The sequence below is a fragment of the Danio rerio genome, chromosome 5, assembly GCF_052040795.2.
Source record: "Danio rerio strain M-AB ecotype USA chromosome 5, GRCz13ab, whole genome shotgun sequence".
In the NCBI taxonomy this organism is placed as follows: domain Eukaryota; kingdom Metazoa; phylum Chordata; class Actinopteri; order Cypriniformes; family Danionidae; genus Danio; species Danio rerio.
This window is the reverse complement of record NC_141025.1, coordinates 34431202-34454561: the sequence shown is the minus strand read 5'-3', so window position 1 is coordinate 34454561 and position 23360 is coordinate 34431202. Positions and strand designations below refer to the sequence as shown.

Genomic DNA, 23360 nt, shown 5'->3' with positions numbered 1-23360 from the left:
AATATCAATACTGCTAATAGCAGTGGTTCAACACGTTTTTTTTTTTTGGGTCAGTTGATCGGTCAGTTAGTCATTTAGTCGACAGCGGCCTCTGGTGGACTTACACAAGAATAGGAGGCACAAATGGCACTCGTGAGAGAAATTTGAGATCTCAAAAAGAGTACACAGCCTTTTGTAAATTCATGAAAACAAAAAGTGCAAAAAAAAATAAAAACATAGCTCCTGGGATGTATTTCACACTCTCCAGAAATGTATATAGAGGTACGTTTTCAGAATGAGCCTGGCAAAAAAGTCATTATAATACATTTATATTCAGTCAATATGAACTTAAGTAGGTTGATCGAAGTTATGATCAAATATAAGTTTTGTAGCAAATGATTTGAATCTGTTCATTTACATAAAGGAGTCAAAAACGTACTTTTTGAAAATGTGTGCATTTACATGAATCACTGACTCCTGGATTTGAATTCCCCTACTGCTAATATTGTATCTATCCTGGGCGTTTATGGTTTTAAAAAAAAGACAGTGAAAAATTTAGTTGTATAAAGACAGTAGACAATAACCAGTTAATCGTTTTTTAAATTTTTCTCATAATAAAATATATTGTGTTTAAATGAGTAAAAACGTTTTGTTTTTTACCCAGACATTTAAAAAGAATATATTTGAGAGCAGTAATCACAATACCGTCAAACTGTGATATTTTTATTCAGGTTATCATACCATTAGTACCTGATACTGGACCATGCAATGTTGCATGTTTGATGTCACTGTTACAACCTGTTCCTCTTAAACATAAAAAAAATTAAAGGTCCACCTCTCAAAAAAAAGGCACATGTAGCAGCTCCTCTGGCATTTACCCATAGCTGCATTAGACTATCATAAAGTAGCCTTATTTTCCACAACCAATGATCATTTTTTGCAGAATCATATTACATTGCTTGCACATGTTTCAAAGTAAAATGTCCAGTTACTTGTTATAAAGTTAGATGAGTTACAGAAGTATATATAGGTACTTTTTTGCATTTTCAATAAATTGAGGATAATTATAGCAACTATAGCACAAAGTTGAACTATAGCACAAAACCTGCAGTAATTAATTTCCTGCCCCTTTCAAAAATGAACAAGACTCTTGTAATAACTTTATGGTAATTGCAAGCCTTTGTTTGATGGCTTTATTGTATATTAAATCTGTGCAGAGTTTCACAATTCACCCATAGCTCTGTTCCACAGCGGAGACCTATTTAGATTATGGAAATGTTTCCTTTTGTTTTTCTCACAGATTCAGATGCTTTGCTTTCTCCATTTGTGTCCTACTCCATATTCTTCCCTCAACTCGTTTCTCTCTCTCCCTCTCTCTCGCTCCCTCTCTCTCTCTCTATTGTGCAAGGCATGAGAACACATACAGAAGCTCTCTAAAAAGATCAATGTTACATCCCAAGTCACAATAGCATTGATTCTTTTTGCGTGCACATTCTCTCTTGCTTTCTCTGCACATCTGTTATTTTTTTCTTTTGTGCGTGTGTGTGTGTGCACGTTGAACTTTTGGTTGGTAGTTTGGCAGACTGTCCTGTTGTCATTATCCTGCTATCGTTAACCTCGTGGCATTTATCAAAATACCTTTAATAGCATCAGAGAATGTCACTGGGCTATCTTATGAAATGCACATAATTATGTCTCTGTGTGCTTAAGTAGATTCTGGGGATGCGCAAGTCCATTAGAGGAGGTGTTGTGTATCATAGGCACGTGTCATAGATAAATGTCAAGTTGTCTTAAGGATTTTTAATCCCCCAGTTTATTATTTAATCTATTTTTTTATTTAGTCTTTTTGTTCTTTGCTCTGTATTCTATTTGAATATATATATATATATATATATATATATATATATATATATATATATATATATATATATATATATATATATATATATATATATATATATATATATATATATATATATATAAATAAATGTAATTTATTCCTGTTGTAATAAAGCTGAATTTTTTGCATCATATACCCCAGTGACATATATTCAGATATTCTGCTCCAAAATATATGTATTATTATTATTATTATTATTATGTCAAAAACAGCTTTCTTCAACTTTCTGCAATGAATAGAGAGCTCAGAAGAAGATCATTTATCTAAAATAGATATCTTTTTCTTGACAGCATGATTGTCTTTATCATTAATTTCGGTCAATTTAAAACATCCTTGTTAAACGAAAGTTTTGATTTCTATCATTTCATTACAAAATTCAGCTTTTAAATCAATAAATTACATTTTTTTTTTTTTCAAATAGAAATTAATTTTAAAATCTTTACAAATATAACACTATTGATTTGCATAGTAAAAACGTACGTTTTTTTTTTTTTTTTTTTGGTATATTTCAAATCAAATGAACGCAGGCTTGGTAAGCAGGAGAGATTAAAAAAAATAATAATAAAAATCTTACTGTTCTAAAACTTTTAAAGGGTAATGTGTGTATTTTACATTGTTGCCCATTTCCTTAGTAGAGTTGAGCTTGGATGGTAGGCTACCTGGGTAAACAAGGGTGGCCTTGGAAGTGGTGTTAGTGACAGGCCAGTTGGGGGCGATCACCCTGTGGTCTATGTGGATCCTATTGTGCCCTAGTATATAGTGATGGGGACACTATAATGTAAGAAGCTCTGACCTTCAGATGAAATGTTAAACTAGGGTACTGATTCTCTGAGGCTGTTTAGGGTTTCTGCCCTCGCTACTGTTACTGATAGAGCTATGTGTTGTATGTATGTATGTATGTATGTATGTATGTATGTATGTATCACATTTATAACAGCATAGTTCAGTGCTGGATACACTAGTCAAGCATAATCTGCCTTTGCCTTGACTCATCCATTAAAGTCTCTGCATTGTCCTCTATCCGTCAGATGACAGTACATTTTAAACTGAATATGATTAATTTAAACAATTTAATTTCAGTTAGCTTTTTATAGCTTAACAATAAAACAAACCAAAAAAATGTTATATTAAATTTAAAATGACAGTCTTTAAACAATCGATCCCCATCATTCTTCTCTCTTCTCAGATGGGATTGTGGGCCAAATCAAAGGTTACCATGGGCCAACTTTGGCTTAGGGCCCTAGTGTGGGCATTGTGACACACAAAAGTATTCTGCATACCATAAATAAAACACTGATCAATCAGCATATAGGACCAATCCTCAGGTTTATAATTCTTTACAAATCTTTATGGTTATAATTCTTTGTGTGAATAAACCTTGACAAGCATGATTAATCGAAAGAATAATAATCATACCAAGTGGATTAGAGGACATCTGCCAGCACAGGACATTAGTGAACTTCACTAAATTTACTAACTTTACTCTTAACTTATCTCAACTTGGATACCAAATGAGTGATTTTTTTATTGTGATCATAAGATTCAATATAGAATACCTGCTTGGACCGTTAGCATTATCAGACCAAGTCAAACCATCTTACCCCCCCACATACACACACAATGACAATTACACACTTTCAGCGAGCCTCGCTCTATCTGCAGTGCAGCTGCAGTCTGTTTTTAGCCATTTGGTCTAACAGACACAGAGAAAAGGAAGAGAAAGAGAGGGAGGCAGACCAACAGGTGGAGAAGAAAGGTGGGAGAAATGTGAGGAAGAAACAAGGTGACTGAAGAAAAAGGAAATGGGAGAGGTTCAGTGTTGTGTTGCCTGGCAACCGACGTTGTTCCATCTGGGGGGATGTTGCAATTTTACTGCAAAGACCAGATTACATCGTGTCAGGTGCAAGCCACTGTCCCACACATACACACAATACCTGCGCAGATAGACTTTTACTCACACTACTTCTCTTACTCATACAAAATAAAATAACACGAACGAGCATGTTAAAAATATGATTAATGCTACACAGAGAGAGATCAGACACGCAGGGGCCACTCGTCTGTAATTAGTCTGATTGTGTGTGTCTGCAGCTGCTTCTGCATTCACACTGGAGGGTTTTCATGTACATAGAAGTGTGCAAGTGTGTGTGTGTACTGAGTCTCACAGTAGATTAGCTATATGTTGCCTTTTCTCTCACTCTCCAGCTTTTTAGATTGTGGCTCCAGCATTTGTAAAAAAATAACAATAATAAAAAATTAGCAGCTCAAATAAAAGATTGTAGGGTTTAAAATCTGAAGCTAAAAATAAAATGGTTATATACACACATATATACATATTTATACACACACACAAACACACACACACATACGTACGTACATTCTATATTATAACTCAAAGCTATTTACACATTTGGGGGTCTTTTCTACCACCAGCAGTGTGCAGCTGCAGCATCCACCTGGCTAGATCACACACCAGCTCATTTTTGGAGAGGAGACAGAGTTATGATGCCAATTAGCAGATACGGGGATGTTAGGAAGTTTACCAATGGGCAAATTTGGCCAGGATGTCAGGAACACACCCTTCTCTTTTCAGAGAGTCAGGGGCCTCAGTTAAACATCTCATCCAGTGCCTAGACTGCAGCTCCACGCAGGACGTTTGGCCAGAGGAGAAATTGTCATGCCCAACAGAGCCTGGTTTCTCCCGAGGTTTTTTTTTTTTCCTTCACTTTCATTAATTGGTGAAGTTTTTTTCCTCGCCACTATCGCCATTGGCATGCTTGTTTGCTGGTTTGGGACCTGTAGAGTTGTGCATCAATGCATTTGCTCTTCAGTGTTTGGACTTTGAGCAGTGAAATTTAAACCACACTGAACTGAACTTTAACTCTGAAATCTAGACTTTACTAGAACTTTTATTTTAAGCTTCTTTGACACAATCTATTTTGTAAAAGCGCTAGAGAAATAAACATGAATTGAATAGAATCCAAAGGATGGTGCTAACTGATGGTACAGTGTCCCAATCACAATACTGAGGCACTAGGATCCACACAGACCACATGGTGAGCACTACCTGTCAGCCTCACTAACACCTCTGTCAGCAACAACTAATTTTTACAATGTAGTCACCCATCCAGGTACTGAGTAGCCTCAACCTTGGCTTCAGTGGGCAAACATGCGATAGTGTAAAATGACTACTCAAAGACAACATGATGGATATTTCATAAAACTGAAATGAGGATCTTGTTAGGGCTGTAAATGTATTTTTTTTCTTACCACAGTGATGATGCAAAAAAACATCGTGTGGCTATCTGCACCCTCATACACCCACCATCCCACTCCTACATAAAACAGGACGGGAAACTCTCTTTATAGTTATTTATTTTTCCCCAGAAGACTTAAAACATACAAAAATTATGTTAGGTTATGACAAGCTATGATTATTGTGCTTATAGTTCGTATCTCATATGCTCTTCTGTAACTTTCACCAGCAAAAAATAAGTGTGGTCATGACAGGGATGACTTCAACACTGCGGATGGTATCTTATAACTGCAGCGAGGTGGTTATTGTCACAGCCCCATATCTAGCAAAAGAAAACTATTTTCAGCTGAAGGGCATATAATATTGTACGAAAACACAGCTGTGAGCAGTTTTCAAAGCACACAATTTAAAAAAAAAAAAAACTATACAATTATAGTTTCTGTGTAAATTGCAAAAGCATGATTTTCCAAAAACAGTGACATCATGTGTGTGAGTTCACAAAGATGCAAACTAAATTCATGTGCAAAGCTGGAATATCTCATAAACGATTTGCAAATAATGTAGTGTTTCCTTTCAATGAGTCAAAGAGAACAAAATCGTCACTTCCTAATAAACTGGCGATTTTTTTTTACATTTTTTTTCTTGTCGAATAAAAAATGTATCCTACTCAGTTATGTGCATATGTTTTTTACGCATATTATGAAAAAATATGCACATCTTGGTGTTTACATCCAAAATGAGCATAAAAATAGGATGGGAGGAAAACAACTACACTGTCAATATTTTTGCTGCTTGTTCAAACTACTTATTTATAATGATCTGAATCATTATAGATACCCAGATTGTCTTTTACTCCGCGTGTACAGAATTTACAACACATGTACAGAATATGTTTGGGAAACAGCATCTATTTATCACTATGGAGCACGTCTGACAGTCACGCACCGCTACATGAACTGACTGTTTTGAGGATTGCATAGGAGGGCGACGGCGCCTGTAAAGTAACGGAAGTGAATTGTGCCGTTCTTATATTTATTTCAGTGTTTTCAATAAAATGAAAGCACAAAACAGATTCACGATTAACGCCTATGCACACGGGGCATCAGCTTCAACAATTCCCATTCACTTTTTGCTGCTTGTTCAAACTACTTATTTACAATGATCTGAATCAACACAATTCTTACGTTTTTTGGGGGACAACTTAATTGTTTTCTGTTCAATCAACTTAAATTTGTAAAAACAATTTAGTTAACTTAATCAATTTGTGACAACATGAAGGAACTTTTTTCAGTGTATTTTTGGAAACCTCTATTTTTGCAGATTTGTGTGGACAGGGATCTTTGATTATTCAAACTGTAAAACGATTATATAATCATAAAAAAACATGTAGAAATGTAATTTGTCCTATACGTCCAATTTTCACTGCTTTGCCACCATTAATAGTTAAAAAAGAAATCAAAAAAAGTCTTTAAGACCAAGTGGAATCCTCGTAGGACTTTAGTTAATCAGTTTTGGCCAATGCAAAGTATTATTTTTCATGAGTTCAACATCCAGCTGTGCAAGAAAAAATCTGACATAAGCAAAGTGAAATTTTGCAACTGGGTTGTTTTTAAATAGAGAAAGAATTTGACAAGTAACTTTTATTCTAATTCTTGGACCTTATTCTTGAAAGAAAACATGACCAATAATAAAAGTGTGAAGCTCTCAATTATTAGCATTATTATTTTTATTAATATTGTTGTTGTTGTTGTTATGTAAAAAAAAGTTGGCCAAACTGTGACTGAGGAATGTTGAACGTGCTGGCCAGTTTGTTATTTGCCTAATAAATGACAATATAGGCTACAGTTTTTAATAAACATTATCATATTTCATTAATTCTAAATATTTAGGAAACTATTTGGTACATCAGAAAGTGTGGCTATGACCATCCAACAAAATTAAGTTTAAAATGTCACCTAAATTCAGTATTTAAATTTCATAATTAAATAGAAAATGAGTTGAATGACTGCAAAAATGCCCACTTTTTGAGAAATAAAGAACCACTCATTTCACCAAGCTGGCTACGGGCCTGATTTTTTTACTGGAATATTGTGCTCTGTAATCTTTTTCACATGGAACAGCAGATCTCAGTCTCATGACGTATCTGTGCTTCTTTTCAGCTCATCTCCAGTGATGCAGATGGGGCCATACAGAGAGCTGGCAGATTCAGAGTGGAGAATGGTTCAATCGATGAAGTAAGATACTTATCAAATATTTTAGTCTTATATCTGTGAGTGTGTGCACTATATGTGCTGGCTTATGATACACATGTACAGTAAGTGTCATAAAACAATTATGAAAATTTACAAGCTTGAAACGAAAGGCACTGTATGTCATTTTTATCAATAGAGAGTGCATTTTCACAACAAGCAAAGGCATAGTTAGATGACAAGTGACTGAGTGTGGAATCATGGGAGTTATGGTCTCAATTACATCCTATGGGACTCCAGAAATCATGCTCATGGATGAACTAAAGTAGAAGACACTAAAGAAGAACTAAAGTCCAGTCTTACTATCATGGTACTGTAGTTTGAAGCATAGTAAGACTGAAATGTGTTGAAGCAAAATGAGATGTTGAAGCAATTGCTGATAGGAGGCGAATGCTTTTAAGTTGACCACTTCCAGTTCATGATCACAGGCTGTTTTATACTAAGTTTACTTATGCTATATGTAAAACACACAACATATTAAAGTCTTTGGTCATTCCCTGTTTTCTATACAGACAAACTGAAAAGCAAAGGTGTATTATTAGCATATGTGAAAATAAGGGATACCCAACCCCTAAACCCGTCACTTTAAAAATGCACAGATCTATTATGAACGCATTTGATTGTTTTCCTATATGTTATGCTCATTTAAGACCAAATTTATTGTGTTAAAAGGAAAACCTATCAAGATCGACATGTTTAAATATTATTTTTATTATTGTGTATATGTCTGTTTAAACATCCACCCAAAACCCAGATTGTCCACTTTTACTCCGCGTGTACAGAATTTACTACACGTGTACAGAATCTGTTTGGGAAACAGCATCTATTTATCACTATGGAGCACGTCTGACAGTCACGCACCGCTACATGAACTGACTGCTTTGAGGATTGCATAGGAGGGGCAACGGCGCCTGTAAAGGAAAGGAAGTGAATTGTGCCGATCTTATATTTATTTCAGTGTTTTCTAGCCTAAATAAAATGAAAGCACAATTCACGATTAACGCCTATTCACACGGGGCGTCAGCTTCAACAATTCCCATTCACTCTGAATGGGTGACGTCAGACGTTGCCGAACTGCATTGTGGATCCATCGGCGCTGCTTCAGAGGCGTTGTTCACTGCAGTTGTTGGGACTTGCTCAACTTTTCAAGCACAGATGAAAGCATCAGCCAATCAGATCGCTGTATGTAAATACACCAGCTCAGACAGTGGCCTATTGCTGACTGATTTCATTAGCTGACGCTGCTATGACGATCGCATCCGCCCCAACTTTAGACACGACCTCTGTCAATCGATGACGCTGAAGCCTCGTTTGAATGGGACGTAAGAGCTAGCGGTGCTCCTTGGTGGTTCGGCGGTATGGGTTGTGTATAGGGAGGATCGGCTCTTTAATGTTTATTGCCACCCTTCCTAAAAAGATTGAAAATAATTAAGAAATACAGGAAACATTCTTTCCAGGATGATAGCAGGATAGAATTGTAAAATACAGGAGAATCCTGGAAAAAATAGGAGGGTTGACAGGAATGATCATTAGCATGGCAGCACAGGATATGGACTGTGTAACTAAACATGCTTATTTCTCTGAATTTGAACATCCTTTGAAACATTTGGGAAAATGCAAGTACACTGAAAAAAGTGTTGCATGCAGAACTGTTGCAAACAATTTCTTTGTGTTGAAATTAAACAAACAAATTAAGTTTAATAATGTTAAACTTAATTTGTTTGTTTAAATTCAACACACATAAATTGTTTACAACCACTTAACGTTAAAAAAAATTAGTAAATCCAAGGAATCATCTTTAAATAATTTTTTTCAGTGTATATATATATGTCTTTAAAAATGTACAAGCATGTGCTCTTTGCTTGTGATTATTTTAATGGAAAAAAATTACATATTGTGCCTTTAAACAGTCAATGGTTGATGTTGTTATGGCCATGGAGAGATTTAGCATGGTTTTGAAGTCATCCACATGCATACTAATGGCTGCGGGTTCAAGTCTGTACAACACTGCAGGCACGGGGGCGATGCAATGTATTTAAATACATGCGCAAAGAATGAAGGTGGACAGAAAGAGGAACACAGATTAAAAGAAGTGGGAGGAAGGATGAAGCAAAGACAGAGAGAGAACAAAAAATGTCTTTTTCTGGCAGGGAGTAACAAACCAAAATGCCAGCTTTTGTGTTTCGTGAGCTTGTCTGTAGGTGTTTCAATGAAACGCACATGCATCAGCAAAAACAACAGTGGAAGCCAAGTGATTCAATCAATCCCCAATGTTCCTGCCCTTATTCTCTTTCTTTCTCTCTCTCTCTCTCTCTCTCTCTCTCTCTCCACTTGTCCTTTTCATTACAAGCACCAGCCCGTAGCTATGACAACCTCCAATGCTTTATCCCACCAAAACAGACCTCTTGATTGGTAGTTAATGATTTAGGAGGGACTGTAATTTAACATGGTAATTCAGGTTTCTGATGCTATATAAGTAATAATGGTGAGGTTGTTGTTAATGTTGAGTTGTTTACAATTTGCCAGAGTAAAAGTATTAAAAGAATTTTGTGCTGGAACATGATTGTATTGATTATTGGGTGAGCAAAGATGTACCAGACATGTTTGTGTACATATTTGTGTGTGTGTGTGTGTGTGTGTGTGTGTGTGTGTGTGTGTGTGTGTGTGTGTGTGTGTGTGTGTGTTCTGCGACAGCTCTTTTCAAAAAGAAAAAAAAGGTTGTTTGACCTTTTGAGACAAAGCTTTGAAGCTCAAAATATACTTATTTTATGTATTTGCTAAAACGATGATGCATTTTACTTTGTTGTGGCAAACTGGGTTGGTCTTTAAGAGTTCTATCCTGTCCCCTTGAGCATGTCTTGGGCAGAAATTATTTAAATAAGGGATGCTGTGATAGAAATGTTCTGAACTGCAAAAAGAGGGTTTGGGTGAGCTGAATGCTTCTGATACAAAGAATAATTCCTTGAGAGTATAGTTTGTTTGCAACTTTGTGCTTGCAACTTATTTTCAAACAACAAGATTACTCACTAACAGTTAATTAAAATGCATAAAAGGGTTGTGTTAGAAATGACATCCTTGATGATGTACAGTCTGTGGCTGACAAAAATCATTCAAAGAGACAGCTATTGGTATTTATTTGTCTACCATAAGTTGTAATAGTGTTATGTCAGTAAAGAAACAACAAAAAGTATTGAATTCTACAATTCAGACGTGATAAGGTTTTTTTCAGCCAGAATATGGTTATGAAGATACATTATCTTTATTCAGTTTTTGTAAATTGTCTTTATGAGGAGAGAAAAAAAAACTATTTATTTATTTCTAACTGAATTTAGAGAACATAAATTTTTAATTATATATATATATATATATGTTAGAACTATATTATTTCTAACAAACATGTACAGCTAAAAATAGCCATCAGTCATTGCTTTTTGTTAGTGCCAATAAAAATATTGCAGGGCAAGTAAAAATAAACTTGAATCTGATTGGTTAAAGTCTTGGTGGGGCTTTTCTGCAGATCTCTGACTACACGCCTGGAACGTGGAGGAGAACTGATGTCCATCTGGAGAACCCAGAGTACCACACCAGATGGTACTTCAAGTACTTCCTGGGAAAAGGTGGGATTCCACTGCCAAGTATAGAGCATGTTTGGATGCACACAGAGAGAGAGAGAGAGAGAGAGAGAAAGGGAGAGAGAGAGGGAGAGAGAGAGACAGAGAGAGAGAGAGCGAGAGAGATTTGCACTCATTTGCTCTCATTATCACTAACTCAGTACACACATATCCATGTTAGGATTAGATTTCCTAATACTCAGCATAACATAATGATTAGCATAAATGAATAATAATAATAAAATAGATTAATAACTGATCTAAACTAAATTGTAATAGTGACAGTTGTGTTAAAGTGAACTGAATCAGATTTAATTTAGCTAGAACTACATCAGCATTCTACCACTACTCTCCTGCCTGCCTGAATTGCTGGAATGTTCCACAATCTGAAATATTGCTTTGACTTTTTTTTCTTTTATCTATGTTAGGCTGCTTTTACATTGTCTACATTTTAAAATAAGGTGATAGAAATAGAGATTAATTAAACTGTGTAGACTGTGTAGACTGTTTAGCTGTGCCATTACTGAATGAGCACTGTTCAGGTCCGATAGATCGCACTATTATGTTTTTCTTTTCTTTTTCATTACCTTATAACATTTTAACACATTTTTATCTGTTTTTTTTTATTATTTGTTTTCATTTTCTTACACTTGTCTCTTTTATTCTTGTTTATGTAAAGCACTTTGAATTGCCACTGTGTATGAAATGTGCTATATAAATAAACTTGATTTGCCTTGCCTTGCTTTGAAACATTAAGTATTGTAAAAAGCAATATAAAAATTAAAGCTGCAAGCAGCGATGATAGGGACCTCGCACCCGGGCTCACCGCCGCCCGGTGGCCTCAGGATGACAGAGAACAGCGAACAGTAATAGTTTAGGCTGATATATTAAAAAAATCTGAGAAAATCACAGATTTATGCCAAACTTCCTCTTCTCAGCAGGTGGCGCTAAAACTGTGACTCAAGATTGGCATGTAGATGTCGCCAGGAGAGGAATCTTATCAACAATGTAAAGTTTCAGGCAGATCGGACATTGTTTGGCTGAGTTATAAGCCAAACTGCCTTTTGTCAGCAGATGGCGCTATGACAGACTCAATGGTGTTAGGTAGATGTGTTCAGGAGAGGACTTTTATCAACCATCTGAAGTTTCATGCAGATCGGACTTTGTGTGGTTGAGTTATATTGCAAACTACCATCTGCCAGCAGGTGGCGCTATAACTGTGACTTAAGATTGGCATGTAGATGCCTTCAGTCATGGAATTTAATCAACCATGTGAAGTTTCAGGCAGATCCGACTTTGTGTGGTTGAGTTATAATGCAAAATACCATCTGCCAGCAGGTGGCGCTATAACTGTGAATTAAGATTGGCATGTAAATGCCTTCAGTCATGGAATTTAATCAACCATGTGAAGTTTCAGGCAGATCGGACTTTGTGTGGTTGAGTTATAAGCCAAACTACCTTCTGCCAGCAGGTGGCGCTATGACTGACTCAATATTGTTATGTAGATGTGTACAGGAGTGGACTTTTATCAACCATGTGAAGTTTCAGGCAGATCGGACATTGAGTGGTTGAGTTATAAGGACTTCCTGTTCCACGGCGAAGCGTTGAGGTTTGTCATGCTGCCACGGACACGCCCCTCTGCGAAAACTCTAGATCTTCACAATATATCATTGCTAGAGCTTTCAGACAACACCACTTAAATTTGGTGCTGATACGATGAAGTTTGTGGGAGGAGTTTGTTACGATGTAAAACATGTCATTTCCTGTGGCCAGCAGGTGGCGCTATAACTGTAACTGGATATCGGCACGTAAACCTGTTCAGGTCAGGACGCTTATCAAACGTGTGAATTTTGAGACAGATCTGATAATGCATGCCTGAGTTATAAAGACTTCCTGTTTTGTGGCGAATCACCAAAGTTTGCGAGGCCGCCACGGACACGCCCATCGACGAAAACTATAAAGCTTCGCAATTTAACATCGCCAAGGCCTTTAGATGACAAAACCCTATTTTGGTGTCGATCGGATAAAATCCCTTGGAGGAGTTCGTTAAAATACAATGCCTGGAAATGGCAAAACGCCACTTTTTTGACGCAGTAAGTTGAAAATATCCGACTTCCTGTTGGGTTTGAGATATGGCTCCAAGAGACTTTTTCGTATGTTTTGGTGTGTTTGAGTTGTGCGCCAATTTTCGTGCATGTGCGTGATTCGTGGATTGGGGGCTCGTCTGTTTAATTTTTATAGGTGGCGCTATCGAGTCATTTTGCCACACCCACTTCAATATTGTTATGTGGATGTGTTCAGGAGAGGACTTTTATCAACCATGTGAAGTTTCAGGCAGATCAGACATTGTGTGGCTGAGTTATAAGGACTTCCTGTTCCATGGCGAAGCATTGAGGTTTGTCATGCCACCACAGACACGCCCCTCCGCGAAAACTCTAGATCTTCACAATATATCATCTCTAGAGCTTTCAGATAACACCACCCAATTTTGGTGCTGATACGATAAAATTTGTGGGAGGAGTTTGTTACTCTGTAAATCATGTCATTTCCTGCGGCCAGCAGGTGGCGCTGTAACTGTATCTGGATATTGCTATGTAAATGTGTTCAGGTCAGGACTCTTATCAAGCGTATGATTTTTGAGGCAGATCTGATAATGCATGCCCGAGTTATAACGACTTCCTGTTTTGTGGCGAATCGTCAAAGTTTGCGAGGCCGCCACAGACACGCCCATCGACGAAAACTCAAAAGCTTCGCAATTTAACATCGCCAAGGCCTTTAGATGACAAAACCCAATTTTGGTGTCGATCGGATAAAATCCCTAGGAGGAGTTCGTTAAAATACAACGCCTGGAAATGGCAAAAACGCCACTTTTTCGCCGCAGGAAGTTAAAAATATCTGACTTCCTGTTGGGTTTGAGATATGGCTCCAAGAGACTTTTTCGTATGTTTTGGCATGTTTGAGGTGTGCGCCGATTTTCGTGCATGTGCGTGATTCATATATCGGGGGCTCGTCCGTTTAATTTTTCTAGGTGGCGCTGTCGAGTCATTTTGCCACGCCCACTGCCGAGACCCATATCAACAAGCCATTTACACCGCGTATGGTGTGTGTGCAAATTTTCATGAGTTTTCGGGCATGTTTAGACCCTCAAAAGTGCCCCGAAAGGGGGCGGAATAATAATAATTAAAGCTGCAAGCAGCGATGATAGGGACCTCGCACCCGGGCTCACCGCCGCCCGGTGGCCTAAGGATGACAGAGAACAGTGAACAATAACAATTTAAGCCGATATATATAAAAAACCTGAGAAATCCACAGATTTATGCCAAACTTCCTCCTGTCAGCAGGTGGCGCTATGACTGTGACAGTATTGTCATGTAGATGTCTTCAGGAGAAGACTTTTATCAACCATGTGAAGTTTCAGGCAGATCGGACATTGTGTGGCTGAGTTATAAGCCAAACTACCTGTTGCCAGCAGGTGGCGCTATGACTGTGACTCAATATTGGAAAGTAGATGTCTTCAGGAGAGGACTTTTATCAACCCTGTGAAGTTTCAGGCTGATTGGACATTGTGTGGCTGAGTTATAAGCAAAACTACCTTCTGTCACTAGGTGGCGCTATGACTGACTCAATATTGGCATTTAAATGTCTTCAGGAGAGGAATTTAATCAACCATGTGAAGTTTCAGGCAGATCAGACATTGTGTGCCTGAGTTATAAGCACTTCCTTTTTCATGGCGAAGCGTTGAGGTTTGTCATGCCACCACATACATGCCCCTCTGCGAAAACTCTAGATCTTCACAATATATCATCGCTTGAGCTTTCAGATACACAACCAACCAAATTTGGTGCTGATATGAAAACATTTGTGGGATGAGTTTATTACTTTGTAAATCATGACATTTTCTGTGGTCAGCAGGTGGCGCTATAACTGTATCTGGATATCGGCATGTAAACGTGTTCTGGTCTGGACTCTTAATAAACATGTGAATTTTGAGGCAGATCGTATAATGCATGCCTGAGTTATAATGACTTCCGGTTTTGTGGCGAATCGTTAAAGTTTGTGAGGCCGCCACGGACACGCCCATCGACAAAACCTCTAAAGCTTCGCAATTTAACATCGCCAAGGCCTTTAGATGACAAAACCCAATTTTGGTGTCGATAGCATAAAATCCCTAGGAGGAGTTCGTTAAGATACAAAGCCTGGAAATGGCAAAAATGCCACTTATTTGCCGCAGGAAGTTAAAAATATGCGACTTCCTGTTGGGTTTGAGTTATGGCTCCAAGAGACTTTTTCGTATGTTTTGGCTTGTTTGAGGTGTGCGCCAATTTTCGTGCATGTGCGTGATTCGTAGATCAGGGGCTCGTCCGTTTAATTTTTATAGGTGGCGCTGTCGAGTCATTTTGCCACGCCCACTTCATTATTGTTATGAGGATGTGTTCAGGAGAGGACTTTTATCCACCATGTGAAGTTTCAGGCAGATCGGACATTGTGTGCTTGAGTTATAAGGACTTCCTGTTCCATGGCGAAGCGTTGAGGTTTGTCATGCCGCCACGGACACGCCCCTCTGCGAAAACTCTAGATCTTCACAATATATCATCGCTAGGGCTTTCAGATAACACCACCCAAATTTGGTGCTGATACAAAAAAATTTGTGGGAGGAGTTTGTTACGATGTAAAACATGTCATTTCCTGTGGCCAGCAGGTGGCGCTATAACTGTATCTGGATATTGGCACGTAAACTTGTTCAGGTCAGGACTTTTATCAAACGTGTGAATTTTGAGGCGGATCGGATAATGCATGCCTGAGTTATAACGACTTCCTGTTTTGTGGCGAATCGTCAAAGTTTGCGAGGCCGCCACGGACACGCCCATCGATGAAAACTCTAAAGCTTCGCAATTTAACATCGCCAAGGCCTTTAGATGACAAAACCCAATTTTGGTGTCGATCGGATAAAATCCCTAGGAGGAGTTCGTTAAAATACAACGCCTGGAAATGGCAAAAACGCCACTTTTTCGTCGCAGGAAGTCAAAAATATCCAACTTCCTGTTGGGTTTGAGATATGGCTCCAAGAGACTTTTTTGTATGTTTTGGCATGTTTGAGGTGTGTGCCAATTTTTGTGCATGTGCGTGATTCGTGGATCGGGGGCTTGTCCGTTTAATTTTTCTAGGTGGCGCTGTCGAGTCATTTTGCCACGCCCACTTCAGAAGACCATAAAAAACGTAAATTTTCGCCACTTTTGAGGCGTGTGCAAAGTTGCGTGAGTTTTCGGGCTTGTTTAGCCCCTCAAAATCGCGATTCATTGGAGAGAAGAATAATAATAATAATTAAAGCTGCAAGCAGCGATGATAGGGACCTCGCACCCGGGCTCACCGCCGCCCGGTAGCCTCAGGATGACAGAGAACAGTGAACAATATTAATTTCAGCCGATATATATAAAGAACCTGAGAAAAATCACAGATTTATGCCAAACTTCCTCCTGTCAGCAGGTGGCGCAATAACTGTGACTCAAGATTGGCATGTAGATGTCTTTAGGAGAGGCATCTCATCTAACCTATGAATTTTCAGGCAGATCGGACATTGTTTGGTTGAGTTATAAGCCAAACTACCTTCTGCCAGCAGGTGGCGTTATGACTGACTCAATATTGTTATGTGGATGTGCTCAGGAGAGGACTTTCATTAACAATGTGACATTTTAGGCAGATCTGACATTGTGTGGCAGAGTTACAAGCCAAACTTCCTTCTGCCAGCAGGTGGCGCTATGACTCTGACTCAATATTATTATGTAGATGTGCTCAGGAGAGGACTTTCATCAACCATGTGAAGTTTCAGGCAGATCGGACATTGTGTGGCCGAGTTACAAGCCAAACTACCTTCTGCCAGCAGGTGGCGCTATGACTGACACAATATTGTTGAGTAGATGTGTTCAGGAGAGGACTTTTATCAATCATGTTAAGTTTCAGGCTGATTGGACATTGTGTGGCTGAGTTATAAGCAAAACTACCTTCTGTCACTAGGTGGCGCTATGACTGACTCAATATTGGCACGTATATGTGTTCAGGAGAGGACTTTTATCAACCCTGTGTAGTATCAAGCAGATCAGACATTGTGTGGTTGAGTTATAAGGACTTCCTGTTCCATGGCGAAGCGTTGAGGTTTGTCATGCCGCCACGGACACGCCCCTCTGCAAAAACTCTAGATCTTCACAATATATCACCGCTAAAGCTTTCAGATGACACCACTCAAATTTGGTGCTGATACGATAAAATATGTGAGAGGAGTTCGTTACAGTGTAAAACATGTCATTTCCTGTGGCCAGCAGGTGGCGCTATAACTGTATCTGGATATCAGCATGTAAATGTGTTCAGGTCAGGACTCTTATCAAACGTGTGAATTTTGAGGCAGATCGGATAATGCATGCCTGAGTTATAGTGACTTCCTGTTTTGTGGCGAATCGTCAAAGTTTGCAAGGCCGCCACGGACACGCCCATCGACGAAAACTCTAAAGCTTCGCAATTTAACATCGCCAAGGCCTTTAGATGACAAAACCCAATTTTGGTGTCGATCGGATAAAATCCCTAGGAGTAGTTCGTTAAAATACAACGCCTGGAAATGGCAAAAACGCCACTTTTTCGCCGCAGGAAGTTAAAAATATCCGACTTCCTGTTGGGTTTGAGATATGGCTCCTTGAGACTTTTTCGTATGTTTTGGCATGTTTGAGGTGTGTGCCAATTTTCGTGCATGTGCGTGATTCGTAGATCGGGGGCTCGTCGATTTAATTTTTCTAGGTGGCGCTGTCGAGTCATTTTGCCACGCCCACTTCCGAAGCCCATAACAAACGTAAATTTTCGCCACTTCTGAGGCGTGTGCAAAGTTTCGTGAGTTTTCGGGCATGTTTAGCCCCTCAAAACTGCGATTCATTCCGCGGAAGAAGTCGGAAGAATAATAATAATTAAAGCTGCAAGCAGCGATGATAGGGACCTCGCACCCGGGCTCACCGCCGCCCGGTGGCCTCAGGATGATGGAGAACAGCGAACAAAAATAATTTAAGCCGATATATATATAAAAAACCTGAGAAAATCACAGATTTATGCCAAACTTCCTCCTGTCAGCAGATTGCGCTAAGACTGTGAGTCAAGATTGGCATGTAGATGCCTTCAATAAAGGAATCTTATCAACCGTGTAAATTTTCAGGCAGATCGAATATTGTTTAACTTAGTTATAAGCCAAACTTCTGGTTGCCAGCAGGTGGCACTATGACTGTCAATCAATATTGACATTTAAATGTCTTCAGAAGAGGAATTTATTCAACCATGTGTAGTTTCATGCAGATAAGACATTGTGTGGCTGAGTTATAAGCCAAAATTCCTTCTGTCAGCAGGTGGCGCTATGACTGTGACTCAATATTGGCATCTAGTTGTGTTCCGGAGAGGAATTTATTCAACCATGTGAAGTTTCAGGCAGATCGGACATTGTGTGGTTGAGTTATAAGGACTTCCTGGTCAATGGCGAAGCGTTGAGGTTTGTCATGCCACTACGGACACACCCCTCAGCGAAAACTCTAAATCTTCGCAATTTAACATCACCAAGGCCTTTAAATGACAAAACCAAATTTTGGTGTTGATCGGATAAAATCCCTAGGAGGAGTTCGTTAAAATACAACACCTGGAAATGGCAAAAATGCCTCTTTTTTTCAGCAGGAAGTTAAAAATATCCGACTTCCTGTTGAGTTTGAGATATGGCACCAAGAGACTTTTTCGTATGTTTCGGCATGTTTGAGGTGTTTGCCAATTTTCGTGCATGTGAGTGATTCGTACATCAGGGGCTCGTCCGATTAATTTTTGTAGGTGGCGCTGTCGAGTCTATTTGCCACGCCCACTTCAATATTGTTATGTAGATGTGTTCAGAAGAGGACTTTTATCCACCATGTGAAGTTTCAGGCAGATCGGACATTGTGTGGTTGAGTTATAAAGCCTTCCTGTTCCATGGCGAAGCGTTGAGGTTTGTCATGCCGCCACGGACACGCCCCTCTGCAAAAACTCTAGATCTTCACAATATAACATCGCTAGAGCTTTCAGATAACACTACCCAATTTTGGTGCTGATACGATAAAATTTGTGGGAGGAGTTTGTTACTCTGTAAAACATGTAATTTCCTGTGGCCAGTTGGTGGCGCTATAACTGTATCTGGATATTGGCATGTAAACGTGTTCAGGTCAGGACTCTTATCAAACGTGTGAATTTTGAGGCAGATCGGATAATGCATGTCTGAGTTATAATGACTTCCTGTTTTGTGGCGAATCGTCAAAGTTTGCGAGGCCGCCACGGACACGCCCATCGACGAAAACTCTAAAGCTTCGCAATTTAACATCGCCAAGGCCTTTAGATGACAAAACCCAATTCTGGTGTCGATCGGATAAAATCCCTAGGAGGAGTTCGTTAAAATACAACGCCTGGAAATGGCAAAAACGCCACTTTTTCACTACAGGAAGTCAAAAATATCCGACTTCCTGTTGGGTTTGAGATATGGCTCCAAGAGACTTTTTCGTCTGTTTTGGCATGTTTGAGGTGTGTGCCAATTTTCGTGCATGTGCGTGATTCGTGGATCGGGGGCTCGTCCATTTCATTTTTCTAGGTGGCGCTGTCGAGTCATTTTGCCACGCCCACTTCCGAAGCCCATAACAAACGTAAATTTTCGCCACTTCTGAGGTGTGTGCAAAGTTGCGTGAGTTTTCGGGCATGTTTAGCCCCTCTAAATCGCGATTCATTGGAGAGAAGAATAATAATAATAATAATAATAATAATAATAATAAACGGAGCAATTCCAATAGGGCCTACGCACCGTTTCGGTGCTCGGTCCCTAATAAACGGAGCAATTCCAATAGGGCCTTGCACCGTTCGGTGCTCGGTCCCTAATAAAAAACGGAGCAATTCCAATAGGGCCTTGCACCGTTCGGTGCTCGGTCCCTAATAAACTTGAATATCTCTCTCTCTCTCTCTCTCTCTCTCTCTCTCTCTCTCTCTCTCTCTCTATATATATATATATATATATATATATATATATATATATATATATATATAAACACACACATTCGCGCGCGCGCACACACACACAGTATTCCACAAACTTCCCCGCCCTCTTTTTCCTTATCTCCCTTCCTTCTCAAAAACAAACAGGAGACACTGTTGTTCCCACACACATTCCCGAGGCAGATGCAGCATTATGTCTCTTTAATTGGTTTAAATCGCTGTAAATACCTTTCATTCAATGAAAGAGAGACTAAAGGAGAGAGACAGAATATGCTACAGAGGAGGGGTGGAGATGCAGAGACAGACCAGATCTTGTCTTCTAATTGGATTTCATCCTCTTTTTTTCATTTGTCTTCTGTCTGTAAACCTGGACCGTCTCGGTCCAAAATATTTCCCTCAAACAGCAGGCTTCCATCCTTTCCTTCCTCTTCCCCTCTGGTTCTGAATCACCAGGAACAGATCTAAATAAACAGGCATCTTCACAGTCACGTCTCAGAGGACAGTTCACAGTCACAGCACTTTGGTGTGGCATCTAATGGCATCATTGTGCGGGCAGCACATCAAGAGGCACACAATAAATTATTCAGTCAAAATTGTATAAAAAAAAAAACATTAAAAAAGGGAAGAAAAAATAGAAGTATGACTCATTTTATTGGTGCTTGGTTGTTTAAAAATCCAGCTTCATATGCATATGGCAACATACATTGATGGTTGTTGCCTGTGTTGGCCAACAATCTATTTAAAGTAATCTTTATAAAAAATTAAATGTGCATTTAAATCATTACACAAACAAATTAATAGTAACATCTCAGTCATTTCATCCTTTTTACGTACTAGGGCTTGGCGATTCAAAATCTCGATTAATTGAACATTCTAACTAACGATTAAAAAACAAAAATTATTATTATTATTATTTGCCCTTATAGTTCACAGACAAGTTTTGCACTATAAATATGCTCACATATCATTTGAGAGAATTTAGACATTTTGAACGGGTGCATTATTTGATTTAAAAATAATTGAAGGAAACACACACTATCTACTATCTATGATTATTTATTGAACATTAATGTTGAACAACTGAAATTAAACCACACATTGCAGTGGTGTAGTGGTTAGTGCGTCGACACATGCACTCCGGTGCTCACAGCGACCCCTCTTCCCCTCTCTCTACTATGGAACAAAATCAATGCCTAAAGTCTTGAATTAAAAAGCTTGTTGAATATCACAAACTGAAAAAAATAATACACCGTATTAACAAGTTCTTGCGTTTTAATGACTTGAATTCCAGGGTTTGTATTTTTAGGTCCTGAAATTTAACATATCTGTTTATTTAAGCTGTGAATATTTCAACGAAAAATATTTCAAACACGTTTTCATACTTAAAAATTCAATAATTCATATTCAATTTTCAGATTTCACTTACAAAATATTCAATACCCTTTAAAAATACGATGTATAATATTCAAAAGGTCATTTTTAGTTCATTTTATTTCAGTTCAAATATTCGCTTCCATAAATTCAGTGGATCAAATTCGACTGTTAAAATTCAACATTACATCCGGGAACTGCAGGAGAAGCAATAGATTGCCGATTGAAGATCGCCAGCTGCTCTAGCTTTCACCAGCAGGTGGAGATGGAATAATGTAAGATTTTTAACCCAGTAAACAGGCGAGAAAAAGGCTAATAAAGGCACAAAAGTAGCATTCAATTTTAATATCAATGCCTTGGACATTATAAATAATAAAAAGTATGAGTAAAATGAGCAAATGAGGGTTTAGTCGTTTATATTTGCCCTTATGTAACGGAAGCCAGCTGGTGATCGCGTAAAGCTCACCCCTCGGATCCAGGGACAGACGTTGTTCTGCAATCTTATCGGAGCTCGTCTCCCATGCCGGCTCGTTACCTGTTCGGACCGGTGCGGTTACTTGCACATAAACCGTCTTTTGATGAATATGATGTTACACATTGTCTATCTTTATTGACTCTTTCTTCCATAGACGCGAAGTATTATATTGACAGCTAAAGAATATAAACGTAAGTGAAACAGGAGAGGAAATATAATAATAATAATACAAAATAGATAAACATTGACAGGGCTAAGAACAATTACGAACAAAGATATTCAAAACCAGAGAGATTTTATGAGAATGTCACAAAACAGTTTACTCGGAAATGTTAAACAGAGAGTTCAGGTATGATTAAGGTTGGTTATGGATGGGGCGTCTGATTTAAAATAATTTAACATGCGAATGCATTAAAGGGGCGTCTTCAGTTATTCACACAGAACCGTCTAATATGGCATAACTATAAGGAGTAATGTTTGCGCTGTTTAAACGCAGCTATGTCAGGATTGGGATAGGTTATACATTTTCATCATTTAAATTATTATTATGATTGTTAATATTATTATTGTATGACATTTTTTCTAATTTTTGGGGTTCTGCCATGGTTAAACGTTTGCCAAATGTCTTAGTTTGTCCAGATTATTGTTTTATTGTTATGTAGCCTATAGGCGAGAAAAATGTATTAACGCAAAAGTGGCAATGTCGCAGCCAATGATAACTAATAAAATGAGTCGCCTGTGGTTTGATAATAGGCAGTTATAACTGACTTTGTTTTTATTAAACGAGAAAACCGTTATTTATAACTTTTCAGCGACCGTTTGTATTTTATGATTAGCAATGTTGATCTTTTTTGCAGTTATTAAACATATAAACTTATTTAAACTGGTTTAAACTTAATATAGTTGTCACTTGAGCTAGTTTCATAAGATTAATGTTTATAATGCGTGGTTTGACATGCGTGGTTGAGGGGTTCCTGCAATGCAGCTCAATGTTCATCCTCATGGGGTTACTGAGCTTTAATCGCCATCTACTGGAGAGAATGTATTTGCTCATTTATAACTCTTTTCTGCAAGTGTGTTTTATGATTTCACAAAGTCAAACCATTATGTTTTTATTTTATATTTTGAGATGATCATATTTAAATAAATTGCTAGGGTAGCTAATAGTTTCTTTTTTCTTGTTTTTTAAAAAAAATCAGTAGCTTATAAAATCCAAATTTTTGCTTGACAAAGTTATTAGTTTAGGATTCTTGATGCATTTTTGCTGTGTTGGAAACTCATAAGCTCACACTAAATCAATTATATCATCAGAAATGACAGATATAAGAAATCCATTAATATTCATCACTCTTTTTACAATTATACAAGCAATTTCGCGCCGACGTCAGCTCCACTTTCGGAAATGGTAAACAGCGAGGTGTTATTCATATAAGCCCAAGCATGACATATGTCATTATTAATATAATAATCGAAACACTCTTGTAGGCTATTCTTA

The 23360-nt window shown here is 38.2% G+C and overlaps 3 protein-coding genes across 18 annotated transcripts in view; 1 reads left to right on the top strand and 2 right to left on the bottom strand.

The window, feature by feature from the left end:
• LOC137490134 (membrane-spanning 4-domains subfamily A member 4A-like) overlaps positions 1-23360 on the bottom strand; it is a 171384-nt gene that overhangs the window by 100246 nt on the left and 47778 nt on the right. The window lies entirely within an intron of this gene.
• LOC141385840 (membrane-spanning 4-domains subfamily A member 4A-like) overlaps positions 1-23360 on the bottom strand; it is a 164263-nt gene that overhangs the window by 93125 nt on the left and 47778 nt on the right. The gene's annotated exons all lie outside the window — the stretch shown is intronic.
• The window catches only part of garnl3 (GTPase activating Rap/RanGAP domain like 3), a 114270-nt gene that overhangs the window by 43755 nt on the left and 47155 nt on the right, over positions 1-23360 (top strand). For all 12 annotated transcript variants that reach the window (XM_087252181.1, XM_087252180.1, XM_087252184.1 and 9 more), the window contains 2 exon segments: positions 7295-7369; positions 10902-11001. In XM_087252181.1, the coding sequence (XP_087108307.1) occupies positions 7295-7369; positions 10902-11001 (175 nt within the window).